At 34.7% G+C, this 25,201-nt stretch overlaps 1 protein-coding gene across 1 annotated transcript in view; it reads right to left on the reverse strand.

The window, feature by feature from the left end:
- The window catches only part of LOC150098164 (uncharacterized), an 89,643-nt gene that overhangs the window by 7,138 nt on the left and 57,304 nt on the right, over window positions 1–25,201 (reverse strand). Inside the window, exon 2 of the mRNA XM_090406562.1 lies at window positions 17,808–17,975. Coding sequence (XP_090262688.1) covers window positions 17,808–17,975 — 168 coding nt within the window. The remainder of the gene's footprint in view (window positions 1–17,807; window positions 17,976–25,201) is intronic.

Here is a 25,201-nt window from a genome sequence, read left to right on the forward strand (position 1 = left end):
TTAATAAACTACGGGTTAAATAATTCGAGAATCCAAATTTAGAGACTAAATGTAGAACTTTACTAGCCACTTCAGGCCTCCAAGAAGCGGAATGATGGTTTCACTTCACAGAAGGTGATGAATGTGAAGTTATCATCATAGAAGACCAGTTTTCCAATTGCCGAGGGAAACAGTACATTGCTTGCTATGTCAATATTGAATCTGTTAGATCTTCAATTTATTTATTCGTATGGGGTTCCCCCTCTTATTCCCCCCCAGAGGTATGGGGGTTGAGCCCTCTTAATGAGGAATTAGGTATATATATATATATATATATATATATATATATATATATATTATGACTGTAAATTCATATGTGTTCAAGGAGTCGGTTTATCGGGTACACAACAACTGGGCGATTCACAATGGGCGATGGTCAACTGAGCGATAGCCAGGTGGGCGACCGTCATGTGGGCGACAGAAACTTACAATTTTTTTGCACGCTTAGCAGGCATACGATTTGGCGGTTTTTTTGTTTTTTTTACAAATATCGGTAAAATATATATAAATATACATATGGTTAAGACTTGTGAAGTATGAGTTATAAGTTATGAACTATGAGTTATTTCCACATAATTGAAAAAATAAATAAATAAAAATAATCCAGACCTAACTGACCTAAGCTTACCTGCGTGAATTTGCCTCTAATATTCGATAAATTAAAAATTTTATTTTTTTGAAGAATTTATCATTCGAAAAACTTACTTTCGAAGAATTCGTTTTCGAACGATTATATCATATATCAAAATTTGTAGGATCATTTAAGAAAGAGATGGTTAAAAAGAAAATGATTTAAAATTGAAAAGGTATAATTGCACAATATTAAAATTACGAAAAAATAGTTTTTTAATTCATTTATTAATATTATTTTGTAATTAACAAGCATATTTACACATGTTACATATATACATTAAAACAAAAAAGAAGTATATGAAATTCTAAACAAAATTTTTATTTTAAATTTATTAATTCATATTATAGTTATATGCAATACCACATAAATATTCTATTATATTTTCCCTATCGTAATTTATAACATACATACATACATACATCTTCAAGGCCCACCTTTCCTAATTGGGTTGTGGGGACAACAGCTGCAAGAGGAACTTCCAATGGTCACGATCCTCCGTCACCAAGCTTAGGTGTTCTGGTGGGATTCCCAAACGTGTCCACCCAAGGTTTTGGATATAATCTATCCAGCGAGTCCTTGGCCTTCCACGTGGCCTCCCACCCTCTGGCTTGGCAAAGAGGACCTGCTGAGGGAGTCTCTCTTGTGGCATTCTGACCAGGTGCCCGTACCAACGTAACTGTGATCTCTCAACACGGAGAAGCAGCGGTTGAGTATTAAGGGTTTCCCGAATTGCAGAGCTTCTGACTCTGTCGAGTCTTGTCAGCCCCGCAACCCCTTGAAGGAACCTCATTTCAGCCGCTTGGATTCATGTCCGCATGAATCCAAGCGGCTTCCTCACCTATGGTCATCTAAGCCCCATCCTCACCTATAGTCATTACCCAACTCTCATGACCATAGGTGAGGATGGGGACATAGACTGTATTGAAGACAGCCAGCTTTGCCTTCTGGCTTAACTCCCGCTTCAATACTACCGAACGGCCAAGCTCCCGCAATATTGAGCTTGCTAAGCCAATTCGAGTATCTAGCTCTACGTCCCATTTTCCATCATTCGTGAATATGGACCCAAGGTATTTAAACTTCTCCACCTGCCTCATTGGAACTCCACTTACATTTAGAGTGCACTGGGATGGTTGTCTTTTGACCACAAATGTTTCAGTTTTGGCCACACTGATCTTCATTCCGGCGTCTGCACAAACAGCTACAAACCTATCCAAGGTCCGCTGGAGGTCATCTGTGGAAGAGCTAAGCAGAACTAGGTCATCTGCAAAAAGCAGACGTCAATGCTACATCTGACACACTCACTGCCTCGGCTGTGCCTATCAATCCAGTCCATAAATATTATGAAAAGGAGGTGTGACAGAACACACCCTTGGCGGAGGCCGACGGAGACTGTGAAAGGTTCAGATTTTGTGCTGTTTACCCTGACACAAAACTCGGGGCATTCATACAGGGACTTGATGGCAGCTAAGTAATTTATAACTTTTTTCAAAATTATTTGGTCAGCTTCATCGTAACATCTACGTTTGTGTTGATGTTGATAACCTGCTACTGCTCTTTCATAATCAACATCATAAGGTTTTTTAATTTTTTGTAGTCCATTTATAAAAATCCATAAATTTGGATGACTTGTGCTGCTGCCAAAGCTCAATTGCAATTGCGACGATAGGCATCCGCAAAATGATTTGTCCTATCGCTTCCATTTATTATTGTTTGGTACACAGACCAAACGTTTGAGGGGAAAATTGGTGGAGCCTTGGTTCTATTATTCCTTAGACGACCTATGTATGTGTTCGTAAACCATTCTAAAATTGGTTCAAATTCATTGGATAAATGATTCTCAAGTTCAGAAATAGCGTAAATAATATCTTGTTCTGGAATGAAAGCAAATGAAGTGATCATTTTTGAATTTAAAGCGAATTGCGTATCAGAATTGTATCTAGTTAAAAGATTGCATGAAGCTAAATGCTTACGAAGATTTTGTATAACAGATGAAAAAAAGCAACCATTTATGTTAGCTTGCGGAAATACTATACGTGAAGCTTGATGAATGGCAATTTCTTAATCAACATTTATATTTTCGGGATCTAGTAATGGCCACATTTCATGTATTATATAAAATAATTTGGTGTATGTTTCAAGAGTCTTATTAGGTAGTAAACAATACAAAATAGGGAAAACAGGACCTCCATCCGTTCTAGCCAAAATAACAAAAATCTGAGCAAAAAGATGGGGAGAAAGTAAAAATGTGCCATTCACAAATAATTCATTCATGCTTTGGCTCCATATTACATGACTTTCACTACCAAAAATTAACATTCTCATTATGATATAAACTAAAATATTTATTAACTAGCTGATTCATTTTTTGCATGGGAAATTTCAATGTAACTTCTCTACAATTTCGTAATTCTACACAATAAAAATAAACTTAATTATAAACGAGATTTTTCAAATTTTATGTTTATATCTTTCTTTTAACTCGTTTCTCAAAAAATCATTATTTAAATTTACCGGGTAGTAGATCAATAGAATAGCATTGCATATTTGATCTATTATTTTGTCGCCCAGATGTCCGGCGCCCACTTGGCCATCGCCCAGTTGACCGTGTCCCGTCTATACCGACTGAGCTACGGAGACTCTTGATCTTCAATGATTGTGCATTTCTTTGGTAGTTGTAACTAGGGATTTAACATACGATTGCCAGCGATTTCGTCCTCCAGTGCAGTTAATATAATAGAAATGAACATCCATATTAGATAAATTCACAAATGCTTAAGTGATATTAGCTAAATTTGTTCATTAAACTAGCATCCTATTAGGCGAATAATTAGTACCTCATATTATGATTCCGTAATATCACCTGTGTTAATCGCAAGTGACAATGATATTTCATTGTGCAATTGCATATGCATTTACTTCTGAAAATTTGTTCCTTTGCATGCCTTATGACCCTAATCCTGAAAATTTAACTCACTCCCAAACTCAGTTTTATAGAAAAGTTATACTCAAATGTACATTTCATCGTTTTTGCACTTTATCCTTCTAACTAAAATATGAATAAAGAAAATTGAACATCGAGGAAAGGAAAGTATTAAATCTTCTCAACTTATTACCACATTCTGCAACGTTATTGGATTGAAAAATGACCAAGAAACAAATCTCCACTCTCCTTTTTTGCTGAGTAAATGCATTTTATATTACATTTCTCCTGGATCGTGGTAATGGGAATTTTGCCAAATCCAGACATGAGAAAGCTTTCTGAATTTCAGTGAAATGTTGAGTATCGTAACTGTATTACTTAAGTAAACACAGAATCGAACATATTGAATTTCTTTAATGGAAATCAAATAACTTAGTTTAATAAAAGCTGGTGTCAATTACCCTTTGTCAAGAAGCTTACTTCAGGTAGTGTTTATTTGAAATTATGGGAAGAAAAACTTCTTTGTTCCCAAAGGCAACCCTTTGGGAATTTTAACAGAAATTAAATGCAGTAGGCACTTTTAAGTGTTTAAACGCATCGGACGACTGAATTGATATTTACTTATTTTGCTGAGTTGTTTTCAGTACAATAGGGTTCTTATCAGTATTGTCCCTTTAGTGCCAACGGAACAGAGAAATCTTTTACTCAGACAATAAGTTCCAGTTTTAAGGAAAGTACAACAAAGAAGCGACTGAATTCTCTACGGCATTTATTCGTAAAACATTTCATGTTATCCGTCAGAAAGCCAGTTAATTAAGATACAATTCAGCAAAATCAATTCAATTGAGAAGATTGTCGATATTGTATTTAATGTCACATGCCTCACATGTGTAATAATTATCCACATCAACAACTATGGTGTATATTTGCATGTATCATAGGTCACTAAGAGAGTTAATGCAAGTCATTTAGGCTCTACCTGCCTGAGCTCAACTAGGTGGCTAATTAGTAATACAAAGGACTTCATCTAAGAGAGCCGTTTATTTTTGAAAGAGAATGAACTCAATTTATGACAAAAAAACCTGCCATGATTCACCTGGCATCAAAAGGTAAGGAAACACCATCAATTATTCAGGACGAAAACCCAAGCTCTTGATCAGAGATTGTCGAAATCTCCTCGTGAACGTCCACTAAAAGCGTGAACTACAAATTGGGAATTTGTAGTTCATTAATTGTTATAAAACAGATGAAATTATAATACATAATTTATGATGTGCGTAAAGATTAAAGACATGGGACCTCTGACAGTTGATACGATAAAACGTCTTATCATTGGACAATGAATACTGAGACGAAGGTGTGATAAATACAGGGCTGCCACAAAGCCCCATTCCCATATATGAAATTGATAAATACGAATCATTTGGCATGCGTTCTGATTCCTCGTAAAAGTGAGGGTTTTCCCAGAAATAATATTTTTTATTTTCTTTTATTTGACGTTTATTTCTATTTTCAAGTTTCACATTGGTTGATCAGAGTAATTACATTATAGATGAACATTATATTATTATTTGTTGGTTGCATAACAGGTAAAGCACAGAAAAGACAATGAAGAGCCGCAAGTCAATTTTCATCGGCGATTTCAACGAGATCCTCCACCAAAGTTACTCTTGTGTGAAGGGGAAGCATGATCTCGTCTTTGGCTACCACTTACCACTGGAAGTGTAATGAACAAACTGAAAAGTTGTATTCTTTAGCAAGAGGGGAATAATGCAGACACGCGGAAGGGTCTGTTGTGCGATCACCAATGTAATCGACTTATAAGAGTATAAGAACTTGGAATTGTCAGGCAGAAATATGAAAATTAACTTAAAACGGCCCTATCTCACTATGATGTTCAAGAATTATCTGACAGAGACTTGCTTCAGAGGAAGGTTTATTCTAAGCTACTTCAAACCTTTAATACAGTTTCAGAATCTGATAAAGTCATTTATAGCGATGAAGTTACCATATATCGAAGATGTCGATCACGAAATGTGGTATTTTTCTCGATAAAAATTCTCACTTGCAAATCAGATCACATGCCAAATGGTTTGTATTTCTAAATTTCACATGGAGGTAATGGGGCTTTGTGGTCACCCTGTAGAACTGTGGTACTTGTCTGTTTTACTTTGAATAAAAGCAATCAAATATGTAAATAAATTGAACTCATCTGTAAAACAGCATACCAAATGTGAGAAAGTCGTGATGGACTTCGGATTTCTACGAAGTTAGGAGCTGTGGAAATGAATAATGTTCAAAGCAGAAGAGAATGCAGTTTTTGCCCTTTTAGAGACCGAAGAAGTTATAAATGGTAATTGAAAATGCTAAAAAAAGTGTGAATTTGAGAAAGATAAATTTGATGATCTGATCTTGACTGGGGACCTGTGCATCATTAAAAGAACAAAGTGAGTACAGTGAGATAGTTTAAGAAGGAAATAAGAATGCTGTGTTTTGATAGTATTGAAATCGACTATTTGTGATCACGCCATTGAAAAATGACAAAGACCTATGTTTAAGGCATTTCTTGCAGATTATCAAGAATTCGGTATTTGCCGTGCTCAAATATTCCATACTCCATACTCAAATATTCCCTGAATGTTTCAGTATTTCAAAGCTTGCAAAATGAGAATACAGAAGTGTGGTATCGTTAGCAGAGCTATAGATAGAATTTGATGTAAGTGACCTTTTAAAAAATCACCTATATAAATGGAGGAAGGAAGGTGGATAAAACAACGGCGTTGTGAGCAAACCTCCTGCATCAATAGGAAAGTCAGTGGTAATGACACGCAAAAACCGTAGCCAGTGAATAAATTTTCCACTGAAATTCAAAGAGTAGATGAAAAACATAGGACATTAGTTTACTGAGAAGAACTTCTGTTCTTAACTCGATCAAATATTAAGAGCCTCTGCACAAGTTTATCCAGATCTTTTCCTTCCATGTTTCTAGGCGATAGATAGTGACGGAACCTATCTGTAGTCGTACTGATGCGCTTCCATGCAGCGGCATGTGAATCTTTGTGTATCTAGTGTTTCTAATTTTATAATGAAGTATAAATAATATTTCGCTGTTGTTATTTGGAACCATGGCCGAAGCAACTAAACTATGAGGCTAATGTATGATGTCTGTTAGTTGAGTGTGTTCTTCTAGCCGGTTTGCTTCGCGACACGAAAAGCCCGAGTTTAAGATATGTAAAAGGACAACCGCTTCCACACGAGACTGGGAACTCACGTTCATTTGAAAAGCTGTTATTCAAACAAGAGAAATAGTTCATCAGTTTATCTTTGGTGAACCAGTTTTGAATGGAAACTGCTTGAAGATGCGCAATACACATGTGAGCCATATTTACGCTGAAGTTTCTTGACCTCTCAAAAAATTCAAACCTGCTTTGAAATATTGGTCATGCTTCTTTATGTTTCACAGCATCTGATCGACATAGTGCTTTTCATAAGCATTAGGCCTTCTTAAACGACAAACTTTTGAATAGTTCAAAAATTTAAGGCGTGAAGGATACTTTCAATGAACATGATAAGTGTCGTCTTCCTTTCTTCATTTCTTCTGCGACCAACACGAAGTCTGAGTCTGAGCTTTAACTCGGTCTTGGTCATTAGCAAAATTTGCGCGGTCATTCACACTTCAAGGAAAGATCGCTGAAATTTACAAAGCTAATGATCCTCAGAAATTGAATTAATAATTGTACCTTAGCCGAGCAAAATGTCCAGCTGAGATATAATGAAGATAAAAGTAAAGCCAGTTTGACGCATACTAAATTTCATTCAAAAAGAATTTTTCAATTTGCGGATAGCGTTACTTCATATGCTAGCTCTGAGAATGTGTACTCAAAATCCCTTCTCTATCACTGCTTTGAAATAAAAGAGATCTGGCATTTTTCTCGCACTGTCTCCCCTCCCCCCATTTGTTAACTGAAGAGGTTTTTTTTTTTAATCCAAATATTTCTTAAATTTTCAGTATCAGAAGAATATGCAGTAATGTATTTTATAATAATAAATCATTTCAAATTTATTGTTATTAGTGTCGTAATGAGCCTCCACAGCTGAGTCAGTATAGACGAAGCCCTTTGGTTGGAAAGACTCGGGTTCGATTCCTGTCCATGACGTGGGGAACCTTTATCTGGTCTCTTTCGACGCAAGGTGAGTTATCCGGTCTCATACGGAGGTAGAGAGATTTTCATCCGGTAACTCGGGTTTTTCGTCCCCCCCCCCCAGAACAGGCAAACCGGCTCCGTGAACATATGCATCTACAGGCATAGGACACTCGTAGAATAGGATTGACACCGACCTATTCCGTGGGATTGCCGGTTTCGAATTAATAGGCCACGAAGCCTAATACGTAACTGTAACAGGCTACTAGGCCTAATACGTAAAGGAAGAAGAAGTTTTATTATTATTACGTACAGGCACCTCCATGGAGTCCTCGTGGGAAGTCTATTTCAAAAACATTAATGAACAAATCACTTGAATCACCGATAAAGCACACACAACTGACTGGCAATCTCTTTCACTCTCGAAGCACAAAATCTAGTCCTCACTCCTTATTAACCACACTCTTACTCAATTTGTATGGATGACCTCTAGTTTTCCTCACATTATTCCTCCACTGAAATATTTCGTCTACATCAATCCTATAAATCCCCTAAGCAATTTATTTGTCTTTATCTTATCCTCCCCTCCTTATTCGCCGATTATGAAACCCACAAATCCTCAATCTCTCCTCATATGGAGAATCACACAGTCCTGCCACCACCACCACCTTAGTTACTCGCCTTTGAATCTGCTCCATCTCATCCACATTTTCAAGAAACCCATGCGACCAGATCTGCGCTCAGTAATTCTGATGAGGGCTTATAAAGAGAAACAATAACTTTCTTATCTCTGCATGTTAGGGGGATTTTCAATAACCATGAAATCCTATGAGCTGTTTTGGCAATATGCCCTCTGAATTTTAACTCTCTACCCACCAAAACCCCCAGATCCCTAGCTTCATCAAATTCTAACTGTAAATGTTAACCGTAAAGTACAGCAATACCTTACATAGAGCGAAGCCCTTTGGTCGGAAAGACCTGGGTTCGATTTCAGTCCATGATGTGAGGAATCTTTATATGGTCTCTTTCGACTAAAGGTGAGTTAGCCAGTCTCATACGGAGTTGGGGGTTTTTTTTCACCCGGAAACTCGGATTTTTCGACCCTCTGTACAGGTAAACCGGCCATGAACACACACACACACACACACACACACAAAGGGATTCACAGGCAAAAATGCATACTTAAAATCCCTCATTCGGAGGGCTCAGCTGGTCGTAAGGAACGGATGAGGAAAATTGGGGGAATCCCACACGACAACAACTGCCTTACCGGCATTCCGACTCAGTTAAAACAGTACCACATACTGCAGTGACAGCTCTGTCGATGTATGTTTAGTGTTATTTCTGATTTTGTGCAGTAACGTTGTGGTTGTCCTAATCATGAAGGAATATCAGGTTCTAAAATAACATGTGACAAAGAAATGAACGAATCATCGGGTACAAATGTCAGTTAAGAAGAAAAAAGAAAAATCAAATAAAAAAACATGGAATAGTCATAGTATATTATATGACAAAAGTGATAGTTAAAATAGAAGTTCTTCCGTTAATAATGTAGAACATCTTTTAATTTTTTTTATGTTGCTCTCACATACAAAAGGTTATTTGCAAACTTACAGTACATTTTGTATCGTGGGGGGAGGGGGAGGCAAGGATTTTTTTTAATGTTTTTTTATCAATTATGTATTTATATTTTAATTAATTTTAAATAGTGCGGAAACCCTGCTCTAGAGACACCAAACATGGAAACTTCTCAAGCCACTTCAGGCCTCCAATAAGCGGGCGGTGGTCTCACACTGGGCGATGAAATTCATCTCCCACCTAAAGACAGTCATATACATCCATGCCCACAGCGGAATTCGAACCCGTAGCCTGTTGGTTGGAGAGCGGATACGCTAACCACTCGGCCAACCAAGCCGACAGGGAAAAAAATTCCAGATTAAATGATAATTCAAGATAAAGCAACAACAAATATCTATAAGACGGTAAAAGAAAACACTGAAGAAAGTGAAGATGAAGGGGAATTTTTTTTCTTTCTTTCTTATTCTTCAGATGACGAGTTGAGAGTCCCTTGTGAACAAATCTTTGCAATCTGGCCCCTATCTCTGACCATTTCTGTTATCTATCTGAAGCTCGAGAATTGCGACCTTTCATAAAACTGCAATCAAGGTATTTTTGGTCTTTTTTCTGTCGTTGGAGGAAAATGGTCGTTTTCCTCCAACGATTCCATTCAAGACTATTTGATAATCTCTGACAGGACATTCCTGAAGGTCTCCAAACCATCTTAATTGTTATTTAAACATTATAGCTATGATATCTTCTGTATAGTTTAATTCGTGCTTGACTTGCTCATTTGGTTTTTGACCAGTGAGTCTTATTTATTTTTCTTTTTTTCCTTTCATATTGAATGCTCTGATTTTTTCTGTATTTCTTTCTGACTGCGAGAATTTCATAGCCCTGCTTATTGGAGACCTTGAGTGGCTTGAAGAAGTTCCAGGTTTGAGTTTCCGCACTATGTAAAAATTATTTGAAATACATAATTGATTTTAAAAAATATATTCTTTGCTCACCCACGGTACAAAATGCACTATAGGTTTGCAAACAACCTTTCGTAGGTGGAGCAACATAAAAAAATAAAATATGTCTTTTAATATCCACTGCACAACTATATTTAGCGATCACTTTTATCAAGTAATATGCTGTGACTATTCCTTTTTTTTTCTAATCCTTAAATAAAAGTGCCTAATTGTTATAAATAACGTGTAGTGTGGCGTTCGTTTATGTTTTGTTTTAAATAATATTTCTCCTTTTTTGATTCTGATGTGAATCGTTGGTTTAAATATTCATGAAGCAGTCATATGTCAGGTAAGAATTACCAACTGTTGTCTTTAAATCATGTTATTTATTCTTGAAAGGGTTTATCATTTACTAATGGAAGTTTAATAATGGTTAAATGTATCTTAATTTTTAACGTTGTTACTGAAATTCATACTTTTAAGTTACTCAGTTGTTTGCATCTTGAATGCAACGATAAAGAATATATAAATAACATGATTTTACACAAGTGGAAAAATAAAACTATCCTTATGTGATGCAAATTTTTAATGAAAATAAATAAATCCTAAATGCATTTTCATTTAGTATGCTGATGTGCATACTAAGAAAAATATTGTATTCCGGTTAACTAGAATAAAATAGATGGTTGGCGTACATTCCATAACGGTAGATTCCCAGAGGAGGGGAGGTGGGAAACAAGCTATTCCGTAATTAATCCTTAAAACGAAATAATACAGCATTCAGATATTATTTTAAGTTAACCAAGCAACAGTATCCATGTTAGACATGGAAATACTGTTTTTGTTCTCTCCCCTTTTCTTCATTGCGCGAATACAGGATACCATTGCTAGTTGACGTTAACCTTGGCATTGGGTTTTCTCTATAGTAAGAAATTGCTTTCCAGCAACTTATCCAGTTTCTAGTTCCCTGTCCTGCACTTCCGAATGAACCAGAAGAAATAACTAAACATGCAAACCAACGTTGGTCAATTACCTCTTTTCGTGTATTGAATATTTTGTCCTTATTATTATAGCAGCAATTAAATACGCGACTAGAATGTTCACATATTTGCATGTGAGAAGAAAATACGATGAAAAGGCAATGATCGAGTAATATTGAGTATAGAAATAGCGAAATTACTTGTTACAGTAGAAGTATAATCGGACTGAAGAGAATTCAAAATATGGAGAATCGGAGGGGGAGGAGGAAGAGATATCCTTCAATATTCTAATCATTTGTATAAATCGGAATTTTCAATATATAATTCTTAAATATTACTACAAAGAAGCAACAAAAATTACTACTATATTCTGAAATATCCAGATACAAAATATGAATATACAACACTGAATTTCAAGGTGATAAATCAATCCATTCCATCCTAGAGGAGTGACGAATACTCCCGAATGATTGCAGTTGCCCGTGTTCTCCACAAGGTGGTGTTAGTATTACTGCGTTGATGTAAACGCCCATCTTCACATGCTCAGATTCTTATATCAATTTTCTTGGCCCACCATATCTGTTTAACTCATCATCCCTTGCATAATTTTCACTGCATTTCTTGCTTTATGATTTCGAAGAATAGTATTAATTCAGGAGCGCTACTTTACTACTACTAGAAGGCAGACGAACCAAAGCAATATAACATGCGTTTGCCGCAAGTGATACACTATGTGATGAAAATATCCAGACGCCTGCTCAACTCAACTGTTAATCTAATATGAAAGGTATTACTATGGAGAATTCCAATTCCTCGCTGTTGTAACAGACTTCAATCCTTTGAAAATCTAGTGATTTTGATACGTTGCTGCGATAACTCCTTATCATTCATTCAAAAGAGCGTTAATGAGGTCGATCACTGAAGTGGGTGATTCGGCTGGCTCGCAGCCTGATCTCAACCTCATCGAATAAGTATTCGATGAGGTTGAGATCAGGTCTTTGTGCACGCTAGTTAAGTTCTTCAACACCCACCTTATGAAATAATTCCTGCATAAACCTCTTTGTGGACAGGGCGCATTGTTGAGTTGATACAGAAAGGGCCTTCACTGAACTGTTTCCATAAAGTGAAAGCACAGATGAATGGTATTATAGGCTGCAGCGTTAAGATTGCTCTTCATTGGAACTTGGAGCACAAAGCCTGAACAATGAAAAACATCCCCAGACAATTATGCTTCCTCCATCCAACTTCACAGTTGGCATAACACATTCGAACAAGTAACGTTCTCCTAGCATCCGCCAAACGTAGACTCGTCTCGCTCTGTGATTTCATGTGGCTTACCACACGATTGTGCTACTGTTGTTCCTAGGTGTTTCCACTTCACAATTGATCGGGTAAGTTGCAGGCCAATTTTACTGTTGATGTTTGTCTATGAAAATTGCAAGACCCTGTGCTTCTTTGTATATCTGTATGAGCCATATCCACTACCACGAAGGGGTGTCCGGATATGTTTGATCAGATAGTGTACTACTGGTTCCTAGTCATTATTTATGTATATATTGTGTTGGTAATGGCTTGTTTTTGTGAATTTTGAGCATGAAAAAGTATTAATATTTCTGGTGCTGCGTTTGTGGTATAGTAGTTGCGTGTTTTTATGTTCGCAAGAACAATATGTTATCTTACTAACTTAAAAAGATTAGGTTAACTTTCGACGGCCGCAGCCCAGCGGAGTTTGGATGTGAATATTGGTGGCTATTGACACTGGCGTTTGTGGGATTGGCTTTTTAAAACTGTTGATGTTTTAGATTTCGAACTGGTGATATTGATTTCACTGACTTAAAGATCAAGTTAGCTTGCTATGATCTTTAAAAAGCCTCTGGCATGCAGCCAGAGGCTTTTGATAACGTATAACACTAAGCAATGAATTTTGATAATCACAAACAACTATCACCAAAGGCAAACGTTACCAGAAACGTGTGTCACAAACTGTACCAGAAATACTAATACATTCATGCTCAAAATTCACAAAACATTCGTATATATGTATGTTTTATTTTGTCTGTTTTGTAACTTAATTTATCGTTGAAAGTTACAACAGCGAAAGAATGTGTAATAGCAGTTCTAGAAACTTATTTTGATATCTATGCAACCGAAGGCTGCCATGTTTTATTCTGTACATTCTTCTTTTATTGCACTCGTCACATATGTATTGGTGGTGTTTCTTTGTTTGCTTGATGTTTGTGTTAAGATTCGTCTTTTCTGTCTATTGCTGACATTTCTTCACTTGGAAGTTTTCTTTTGTGTGTGTGTGTGTGTGTCAGTATACAACTGCAGATAATCCTCGTATAACGCGGTTTCGATATAAGGCAGTCTACAAACTGTAGTAACCCTTTATCTTCTCATACATTTTTCAACGCGCGACTTAAAAATCAAATTTTAACTTCGTTAAATTTGCGTCTGCCCGTGTTGAGCATGTAGTTATAAGTAGCGAATTTATATTAGGAGAAATACTCTTTAACACGCATTGTTTACCGTATGAAGTGTTTATTGTTGAAAATTGTATTCTTTTTCTGCTTGGAAAGCGTATTAAATTTCATAAGTGTGTTAATCTCAAGCTGAAAATAAAGGAAAATAAAGTGAGTTACATACAATATTTAATGTAAAAATTTTTAAGTAAAGAACATCTACGAAATGTTAGTTTTGAAGAGAGCGATGACACTTAAAATATGCACTTTATTTTATTTTGCCTAAAACATTTATGTATTATGCGCAATGAAGTTTACGTTCAATTCATTTTTTTATAATTTTATACTATGTATTTGTTTCATAGTTTATTTGTTTTCTCAACTTACATGAATTACCTGAATTAAATAAAAATATATTTTTGTCGGATATATCATTGTTTATATAATTTTTATTTAAAAAAATTGATTTCGGAACCTAACCCTACTTTTTCTATTGATCTGAGTCTTGCATAATGCGATTTATATAATGCGGCATTTTTGTGGAACCTAACATCCGCGTTATACGAGGGTTACCTGTACTTTTCTCTAATTACCAATAAATCAACAAAACCACATTAACTAGTGTCGCTAAATACTACGCACATAAGAATATCAACCTTTAAAAAATGGCATAACGAAACACTACACAACGAACGATATAAAAAACACAAAATATCAAATACAATAACAACCAAAAAATTAATAACTCTAGAAGCGTTTCAACATGAAGCTTTTTATTGCTTTCCTGTCCCCAAATATTAATATTTACTCATGATTGCATTCGTCTTGAATATTTTCAACCGCCGTTCTCTCACTCTCGTTTAACAATCTTTTAAAGCAGTGTTTCCTAAAAGTGTGGTACCGTACTTTAATGGGGTACGCGAAAGTTCTTTAGGGGATGCGAGGCACTGTTTTTTGTTTTGTTTTTTACTTTTATATTTTTGTCACCGTATTGTCGCAAATAAGTGCTGACCTAGTCGATAAGTAATTTTTCAATAACTGAAAAATCTGCATGAAATTTTAAAATCTCTCTCTCGGCATATATCGACCTGACCTCCTTCTGATTAACAGCGCGATCGCGTTCCAACGGCGTGGTTAGAACTGTTCGAAAAGTTTAAATTCAGATAGTTCAAACCACGCCGTCTGACCTCTAGACTAAATTTCGAAATCATTTGTATCTTAAATTGTAACGGTCCTCAGTGTTTAATCATGCTAGTCACAAGTTGTGAGGAATGATTAATATGCATGGATAATATTCTTTTAGCTGTTTTTTGGTTATCAAATCTTGAAGTTCACTAATAATAATTAATATTAATCATTATTAGTGTTCACTAGTTTGAACTGTGTGTTTGAAATGCACAATATAAAATAGTGAAGGAAATGAAAATTATAAATTATTGCGGTAACTGAAAGAGAACACGTTAGTGTATTAAATGGAGCGGAAAGACCTTGGTTCGATTCCCGTCCATGATGTATGGAACCTTTATCTAGTCTCTTTCTAAACGTGAGTTGGCCGGTCTCATACAGAGGGTTTTTCGTCCCTCAGTATGAGGTTTTCCATCCTTCAGTGTGGGGGGTAAACTCCCCCCCCCCACGGATTTACAGCCATAAATGCTTACGACAAAGGTGAAAAGAGAGGGGGGGGGGAGTCCTCACCCATTCTTCTTACACCTCTAGTCAACCTGCTGGACGGAGTCGACAAATGTTGATGATGCATTAAATGAAAGCATTGAGCTTGAGCCATTAATTTATTATAACACAGATGTTACAAACTAATTACTATTATTATTCTTGTTTGAATGAGTTATTATAACTACTCAAATTGTTTTTTTTTCTTGAGGAGGGATGTGTCGGTGTTACGAAATATTGAAGGACTACGCGGGTGCTGAAAGTTTGGAAAGATTGTTTTAAAATAATTACTCTATACATCCAGAATATCTTGATGCTTTTTATGTGGGTTTTATCACCTAATTCCTTTGACAGTATTCTTTCCTCTATTTCTAAGCTTTTTTCAATAACCACCAAAACATGACTTTCTTTTCTTACGATAACCATTTTCCTTTGTACTATGAGAGCACCTTCTGATTTATTTGCCAGGAACTTTATAGGATTTTTTCCCTTTTCTAGGACTGATTCTCTTCTTGAGTTAACTTCGTGAGTCGACTATAAAGATCAGATTTTTATTATCCTTGCAAACAACTGCACAACATACGTTCCCGGCTGAATCAGTCGAGGTTTTCTTAAGGTTTTGCCAGTCATCATGGTTTGGTTTATGCTTTCATTTTTCACCAATGGGATTTGCATTTCACCTCTGAAAATTTCTCTACTTTGATTAGTTCAAAATATTTCGTACGTTTTCTTTTTTTATTATGATATTCATTTTTATCCTATGATAACTTTTCATTTCAAATGCCTTGGGTATTTTTGTAACCTACACCATATAAACAATAAGTTTAGAACACTCAAGTCAATAATACTTGCGTGTTCTCTCCATTTGAATTTATAGACCTCTTTTATAAATGTTCGAATACGAATTGGTAATGACTAGTCCATGCCGTGAAAGGTGCCATTTATTATTAATTTCATCTTTTTAACTCAGATTTTTCCCAAAACATTTGTCTTAAATTCATTTCCTTCTCTACTATTTAGATTTTAACAAGAACCTTCTTTTGCTATGTCAGTTGACCTCTCTAATTACCATTAAAATGTCTGTAATTCTAACCTAGTAGACCATAATTATGCTTACACTTAACATCTAGAAATGAAAGATTAGGAAACAATTGACTGCGCGATTCTCCATGATAACCAATTAATTCAAGGATTCTTTAGTGTTAATGTAGTGCATTGCATGCGAATGGATCACAACTCATTGTGATCTTATATACTTTAGCAGATTAAAAATTCTTTCATTTATTTCATTTTCTGAGTTTAAATCATGTGTCACCGCTTTAAAAAAAATTTGCACTAGAATAATAACAAAACATTTTACTCTGCTTATGTCGAATAATGAAGAAATATTTTCCCTTATTTGTTCTAGCACAATAAAATAAGTTGAAAATATGAGGGAATGGACATTTCTTGGTATTCTTAACGATGGGATCGGAAAAATACTGTTCTAGACTTCCATATCCGAATTTAAATAAACATTTGTCACACACTTCTTCAGGCTCCGATTGCATTATCACATTCAGAAGTAGTGCATCTGGTAACAACTTTTCTGCATTAAATTCAATTGAAAAACACTAATTTTTTTGCATTTGCTTTGGCGATTGCATGAGTTTAGCATCTTATTAGTGGATATGTTACCGCTAAGGCTCGAAAGCCGTTAATGCGCACATTAACTCTAATCTGCAGATTAACTGATTTGCTCCATTAACGTGCGGAATCAAGAGTTTTCCGCATTTTACCTAGGTAATGTGCACATTAACGGCTTCCGTATCGTTAAAGTTCAAAAGTTTGTTTCTCTCATTTCCTTTCCCTACTCCTTCCCTCCACTTTTAGTTTGGTTTCGCCAGTGTCATATGTTTTGCAAATTCATTTCCTTAATTGTAATAATATTTTAAACCGTTTGATTCTTTGTATTATAGTTTAATTGATTGGTTGATTCTATCAACTAATTTGTTGACTGTTTGATTGTATTAACTTGATTCTTTAGATATCGAAAAATAAATAAATAACATTCTGTTAATTTAAGCGTACAGAAACGTTGCTGTTGTTCCAGCAAAGATCTTATTTTCACTTTAACGAGTGCCTAGTAGGTAATTTGCAGATTATCTAGGTAATTTGAGAAATGAAACAATTTTCGGCACTTTAACGGATCACCCTAGTTAATCTGCACAATACCTAGATAATCTGTAGAATAACTGATTTCTGCACTTTAGCGGTAACAGATACATAATTTCTTTGTGCAAATACTGTCACTCAAAGAACAAATATCATATAATGAAACGCTGTACTTGGTCTATCGCGTTGAAGCTGTTGTTAATAAGGGACTGTAAAAATAGACGCGCAGCTAATTTTGTGAGCCTTTCTCCCGACAATTTAAAATATAGAAAACTTGCAGAGATATAACGCTTACCTGTTCTATGTTTTCTTTCATTGCTTCCTCTTGCCATCGGTCCTCTTATAGACTTCTTTTCAGTGGGAATCGAAAACAATTGATTGTCTCGGGGATACCTCTTGACCCACCACCAAACCTCATCCGACGGGAGTGCCTCGTATGGAATGAAGCCTTTGTCGCCTGGATCTAGAGTAAGAATAAGAACAAAACGTACAGTACATATTTCTATAATACACTAAACATTTTTTTTAAATCATAGGACATTTTTCTGCTGATTCTGTTCTTCATGGCTTATAAAAGTACCTAAACTGAAACAGCATTTTTATCCGTATCTTCAGAAAACAAAATCAAATAAGGTTCAAGAAACTTTTCTTATAAAAAAAAAATAGTTAATTTAAAATTAAGCCAATTTTGCAAGGAAAAAAAAGTGTTTTCGAAAACAGAGTTAAACTTAAATTTCTTTTACTTTATATAAAACCCACGGTGAACGTCCCAGTTTGCGTTATCCCCCGCTCCCATTAAAGACTAATTTCTTCATTTACAAATGGGTAAGTTGTTCATTTTGATTCTTAATTAATTATTATCACTTTAAATATATTCCAAGTATTTTTTCATTAAATATAAATGTTAGTAGCATTTCTCTGTAATCTGTTGAACCACTTTTTTTTTCACTTGTTCAGTTTCCCATTGTCGCCGATTTTTATTTTTTTTATAAAAAATAGAAATCGGTGACAAGTTTAATCTCTAGCGTGTATGTTCCTAGTTTTACACTAAGAAAACAGTATATCGCCTCTTATTCTCCAAATGGAATAGCCGGAGCTCCTTTTGTCCTTTTTTTTGAAGACCAGTAGGCAGCCAGATTCCATCCTTCAAGCAATTATTCATAGTGAGCCCAAGTTATCAATAAATCAAAGCTTTTCAGGAAAGAGAGTACGGCAGACAGCTGCTATCATCTCGTAAGCCTAACTCCTAACATTCGTATTATGGTCTGTAATTGTGCAAGCTCTGCGACTGATTTTCTTGCAATGCCGAATTAAAAACCGGAGTATCCCGGTAGAGAAATTTGACCGTCCGAGAAATGAACTACCTCGTGAAGTCGAAGAAGAAAGGCTTAGGAAAAAAAAAGTTCCTCCAGTCAGTGACTAGAATCGAATTTAGAAGTCTCTTGAAACAGCCTGACGCTATGGATGCAAATACCATTTCCACAAGGTCACGCAGGCACCTTTTGTACAGAAAATTAAACTGCATATCTAACTGCATATTTAATTTATGTTAACAAACATAAATTAAATTTAAAAAAAAATAAACTTTGTTTCTGGATATTTAAAATTGTAAAATATAACACAAATTTCTAGAAAATACCTACGTGTTACATATGTTTTGAGAAATGAAGTTTTTTTTCTTAAATGAAGACATTAAATAACTTATGCTGCTCAAATCTGTGTGGATGTGAAAATAATACTGAACAGAATTTTTGTGCCGTATTTAATGTTACTCCCATCCACGAAAGAACGTTAAATAATAGGAAATTAGTCACTGAGATCCAAATATAAAATTTTTCCAGCCACTTCATATTCCAATAAGAGAAATGGTGACCTCACAGCGGGCTACGAAAAACGTCTGCCTTTTAAAGGCAGCTTTGCTGCAGCATACTGCATAGAGAGTAAAGATTTCATGCACTCAGCAGACCATATCGGCGAGAATCCATACTTTCTTTAATGTTATCAGAAAGAGGGCTACATGTGTACATTAAACCTCGGGTATACCTGCTTGGTATAAAGGAATTGTTTTTCTCATCCCGACCGTTTTGCCATACTATTAAACTTCAATTACCAGGGTTATATCAGCCTTCCTAATAACCTATTTCTGTGTTACTCTCCAACAGCTAATTTCCCTCTAGTATAACATTATTTTGAATGACTTATAGACATTTCACACCCTGCTGTGTGTTTTCAGAGTTTTAAAACAGGATGGCCCTTTGATGGATGTTTAGCGTGTTTTTTTTCCATTGCGCGTGACGTTTACTGCATAATCATCATAATCAAATTTTTGATGTATCCTCAAAGGTGTACGTAGTAGGTATTCATGTAGTACCGCAATGATAGTACGTGAGTTGTTGATTGCAGAGGAAGGTAGTAAGGTTTTTTTATCCCAGAGAAACACACTTCACGAAGATGTCGCAACATTTGTTCTTCCCTTGGTAAGACTTGAATTCAAAATCTCGTTCAGAGACCGAGAAACATCTATAAGAACTTTTCAACTGAAAGTAAGTTATAGCACAGGAAGGTGGCAAGGTTCAATGTTTATCATCCTCCAAACGTTTACCAGAAAACAGACAATTAATAGACAATCTACCTGCTTCAGAACCTTAGTTGCTTTGGATGTATTCGAGTAAAACCAAAACAGACATTAAACTGGTAAATGAATATTGCTGAAAGAATGTCTCCATAATAAATTTATTGGTATGCGAGAGTATTCTATCAAAGCCTAAAAGAAAATTTAATTAGAATTGTTATTTTTATTTATAATTGGACAAAAAGAAACTAAATAATACTTGGCTAGCATATCTAATCATGAAGATTTGTCGGTTGCATGTGTTCACCAATAGATTGGCATGCTTCAAACAGAGAACCCGAATTTCAGAGAACGAAAAACCTGTCACCTCTATATATGAAACCAGCTGAGGCCTTTAGTTGAAAGCCCTTATAAATTCCCATCCATTCTAACAGGGTTTAGAATTCTGTGTGAGAAACTAGAATTCATAAACCTAGAGGAAAGATCAGCAGGTAAGCCGATATTATCAGCACTGATCCGACGAAACCGATATAAACCTCAAGGTTCTGTCCCTTCTCCGTTCACATCAGTTTCTTTATGATCTTTCTCTCTCTCTCAAACGACTTTCTTCCTTTTCATTTGCTCTTTATATTTATTTTTTTTAGTTTGTATTTATTGATATTTTATATATTCACAAAACCAATATAGAAAATGTGCAAAGATGCTAATTCATGCTCACCACTGCTATTAATTAATCGTTAACTTAGTTGCCTCCTTTTAACAAATGTCATTAAACTGAAGAATAACATTTAAGAGCATCAAATTCAGAAACAATTTGTATATATCAATCACACATACAGAAATTATTAAATCTATAGCACATCAGTGCTGCAGGTGGACAAGTAGCGGAGATGAAAGATGGAACCTGTTATGTGTTTTGGAACAAATAAAATTTGTAGTCTTTAGGTAAAAGCTGTGTTGAGAAGACTGTTACAGATCACAGTGGTAGAACGCATTGAAAGACGATGACGAAGTTAATTATTAATATCAGAGGTTACTTAAAATTTAAAGTAATTAACGAAACCTATACGTTCAACAATATCATTTATTTAGATTAACCAATCTTAATCACTACATTTACGTAAGTATTAATATACTAAAGAGCTCTTATCATCTTGCATAATATTTCTTTTTGATATATTAATCCCACACGCGAGAGGTTGGTGAAACCTGTGTGCGGCAGGTGGCCAAGGAGAAACCTGAACAGTTTCTTGAGTAAATATTTGACGTTTTAGTCCTTGAAGAAATGAGTTTGAGGAACATTCTGAAATCCGATAGGAAGTTGGCTCGATAGAGTTGAAATTGAAAAATAAAAGGATGTTGACTAGCAGCTGCATGTTTTTATATCTTTATAAGAAAGAGGAGAAATGACGGGACTAATTAAACTGCAATTTTGGTTTTTAATTTTCATGTTTTTAATACCAAATTTTCCAAAATATTCATCCAGATCTTAGCATCTGCTAGATTGTAGTATTTAGTTTATATTATGAGAGTAAATAGATAAAAGAAGTGATGCTCTTAGATACTAAGCAGTCTGCGAAATGCACCTAAAAGTACATAATATTCAAGTAAAATTAAGATTTTTGCATTTATTAGTTTTTCTAATTGTTAGTATTTCGAGGAAAATATTCATCAAAATCTCTTGTGAAGCACTCTGGAGAAAAGTAGAAAAATTCGTAATTTGTACATCTTTATATATAGAACTACAATGGATGTTATTACAGATGTACAAATTCATCTTATGTCTAGATGAACAAATACATGAATTAATAACACCTTCGATTAACCCTCCCTCTGAAGCACAGTGTGTTATAAGATTTTATAACAAAAGACAGAGAAAAACTAGTTAATTTGCATAGAATATTTTCTTCACAGGAAAAAATAATTCCCTAGTTGCAAATGGTCTCTGAAGCTATGTGTTTTGTCACTTAAAATGTAGATAGTTAATTTTAAAAAGGGAGAACGTGTTAGAGAATATTTTGTTATTTATATTCGGTAAATCATTCTTAATGGTTTATGGTTGATTTCAGAAGCTCTAGAGACAAATAAATCCCCTTAAGCCGGAGTAATTTGAGACGAACTTAATCATAAATCTAACTTAAGGATGTCGCTCGTTTTCCGTAGCGGATTAAAATATTTGATTCAGTTAATGCATAAATGTTACCTGCCCAGTGCGCATTTATATAAGAAGAGGGGAGAATTATGTAAACTTCTTTACTATCGCTAAGAAGGAAATACAAACACATGATAATTTAGCTAATATCTGGAGTTCGCCAGACGACCTGAAATCCCATATATACCAATAACTTTTAAAATACTGTGGTATTAGTGGTTGTTTTTATTATGAGTACACTTTTATAGGGGAAATTACATGTGAAATTCGTGTAAAAAGATCAAATTTTAGTAATCATTCTTTATACCAATGTTTTAGAGCAGCTACTTAATATTAAACCGAAATGTTTTTAAATTAAATTTTAATAAGTTAAAAGCTTGCTTAAAATTAAGTTTTTCAGAAATGTTTTTAATAAACAATATGACAAATGTTTAATAAAATGTGTATTGTAAAAGGAAATAAAACCCAGCCGCTAACGTAAATATTAATGAGCTGTCCATCAACCGTCAATATGTTTTCCACTAATATATACGATATTCGCAGGTGTTATTTAACCAACAAGTTGAAATGACTGTGGACCATCCAAAAACTACTAGCCATTTCTCTTTAGCCGTATTTATTTTTTGTATTGATAGGTCGATCAGTTGTTGCTCTGAAGAATAAGTACGGTTAAAAACATGAGATGGACAAATGTCTGGAGTTTGACATTTGAGTCTCTGCAAAGTAATTATTAAGGAGATAAAGTAAATACTAAATGTCCTCTCTCTCTCTCTCTCTCTCTCTCTCTCTCTCTCTCTCTCTCTCTCTCTCTCTCTCTCTCTCGATAATGCAAATAAAAAAAATATTTTCTTTCCTTTACATCATTGAAACTAGTCGACGAGATAAGAGGAGTTTTCTTTCATGTAAATTATGAAACAATTCTACATTTCTAGAAAATTCCTTAGTGTAACAGAAAGATATTAAAAATGTATATTTCAGTTTTATACTATGTTAGTTAACCGTTATTTTAATGTCGCATTTTAATTCATTTCTTAAACTTCCCTAAAAAGTAAAAGAAATCTTTACCATTTATAATTCATCATCCTTGCTTAAACTTTTTTCTGAAATAATGGCGAAAAGTGTGAAGTCAAGATTTTCTGCGTTGAACCTTACGTTTTAATTTTGCGTTGAACCCACTTTAAGGAGAAAAAATAGCGAACACAGTTAGTCAGGTGTTTAGTTTTTGCAATAAAATTTGGGTTGAATGTGTTTCTTATGGCATTTCTGATGGTTTTTTTCCTCAGTTGTGAGCCAGTTTTCTTTTCTTATCCACATTTAATCATCTGGCAGGCCTTGCCTAAATAAATTTTTTCTACATGAAAAATATGCAAGTTTTCGGCCTACAATGATGAAAGGATTACGTGCACTTTATCACATAAATCTACATAAGCTAGAAATTTTCATTTATTCTCGCAAAAGAAAAAGATTTCTCAGCAGTGTTTACTTTCTGATAACCGAAGTTTTTGTTTAGAATAATGTGAACCTTTCTTGGCATATAAACATTTTTGGCTTCGTTGTCATGCGGTCAGTTGTTTAACCAGTTCATATTAGTTCTTACTCCGTGTTACACTGAGTAAGAACTGAGTGAGAGGCATGTTTTCATCTTACTGTCATTCTTTGTTTTGCAAATATTAATTAGCATGCTGTCTCAGTAAAATTTGCATCCTATTTTACGTTTATTTCTCATTTCAAACGCATTAGACTTAATAATCTGTTATGGCCAAGTAAGTTGGTTTATATAAATTTAATTTTTATTCGAATATGGTACTTTGTCCTTGTATTTCCCATCTTTCGACCCGTGACACTAGTTGTTAATGAATGAAGATTTTCTGTTTGGAATTACAAGAAACAAAAAGTTCCTTCTCTATAATTTATTTTGAATAACTATTCTAAACACTGTAAATAAGCGCAAAAGAGAAATGCAGTTATTCCGTCTAGTTTTCATTTAAAAAAATATGAGGTGATTGGCTGACTGAATTATTCTTCACCTAGTATAAATGGGAGTTAAAAGAACAACTGCGGTTAGAGGTTACATTTATTTATATATGTTGATAACACTGCATGCTTGTGTAAAGAAGTGAATTTTAAAAATATTAAATCAAAAAGACGTGTAGTTTAAAATCCCATAAACCTGCACTCATACGACAGTCTGTAACTCAGTTATTTAGCAAAATAAAATATAAAGAAATGAAATGTGTTACAAATCTAATTTCAAATGTTGTACTTTTTTTAAACTTAAAATAAGCTCTTATATGCTTGTGCTATATGACAAAGGGTACAATGTAAAAGTACATCAGTAATAAAATTCTTGTTGCCAAGAAGCACACTCACTAGTTTGAACACTTACCGTAGTGAATATTAAAACTTTGTGGTGTTTGTTACGCATGCGCCTTGCAACACTTCCACAGTTTAGTACGAATGTATTAAATCATGTTTTACAACATAATAATGAAAATTAGCAACAGAATGACACTCTTTTAAGTAATATACTGTATATATATTTACTTTCAGAATTTTCGGCTAGGAACTCACCATTGTCAATGCATACCGATGTAAGAAATAAACTAAATAAAATAACACACTGCAAGCACATGAACAATATATGCTATTAATTGCAGGAGGATAGCTACATCCACAACTATTAGAATTGTAATAATAAATAATTTATTAATTCAAGAAACACATGAATGAGGAGTGTTACTCATATGACGTCCTAAAATTGTGAAAGTTTGAAAAAGTCGCTCATGTTAAGGTTTGGTTTGTGCATATCGGCTTCGCAACTTTCTTTGTATAATCTTTCAAGTAAAAAATAACTTGTGCTGTGTAAGATTTAGTCTTATTATATGGATAAGGTGTGGCTTGCTAAATTAGACTTATCTGACTCAAAGAAGTAGAATCTAATCATGATTTTCTTGTATAATGAAAC

This window comes from Typopeltis vanoorti, chromosome 16 (assembly GCF_054136105.1).
Source record: "Typopeltis vanoorti isolate ZY-2024b chromosome 16, IOZ_Tvanoo_1.0, whole genome shotgun sequence".
In the NCBI taxonomy this organism is placed as follows: domain Eukaryota; kingdom Metazoa; phylum Arthropoda; class Arachnida; order Uropygi; family Thelyphonidae; genus Typopeltis; species Typopeltis vanoorti.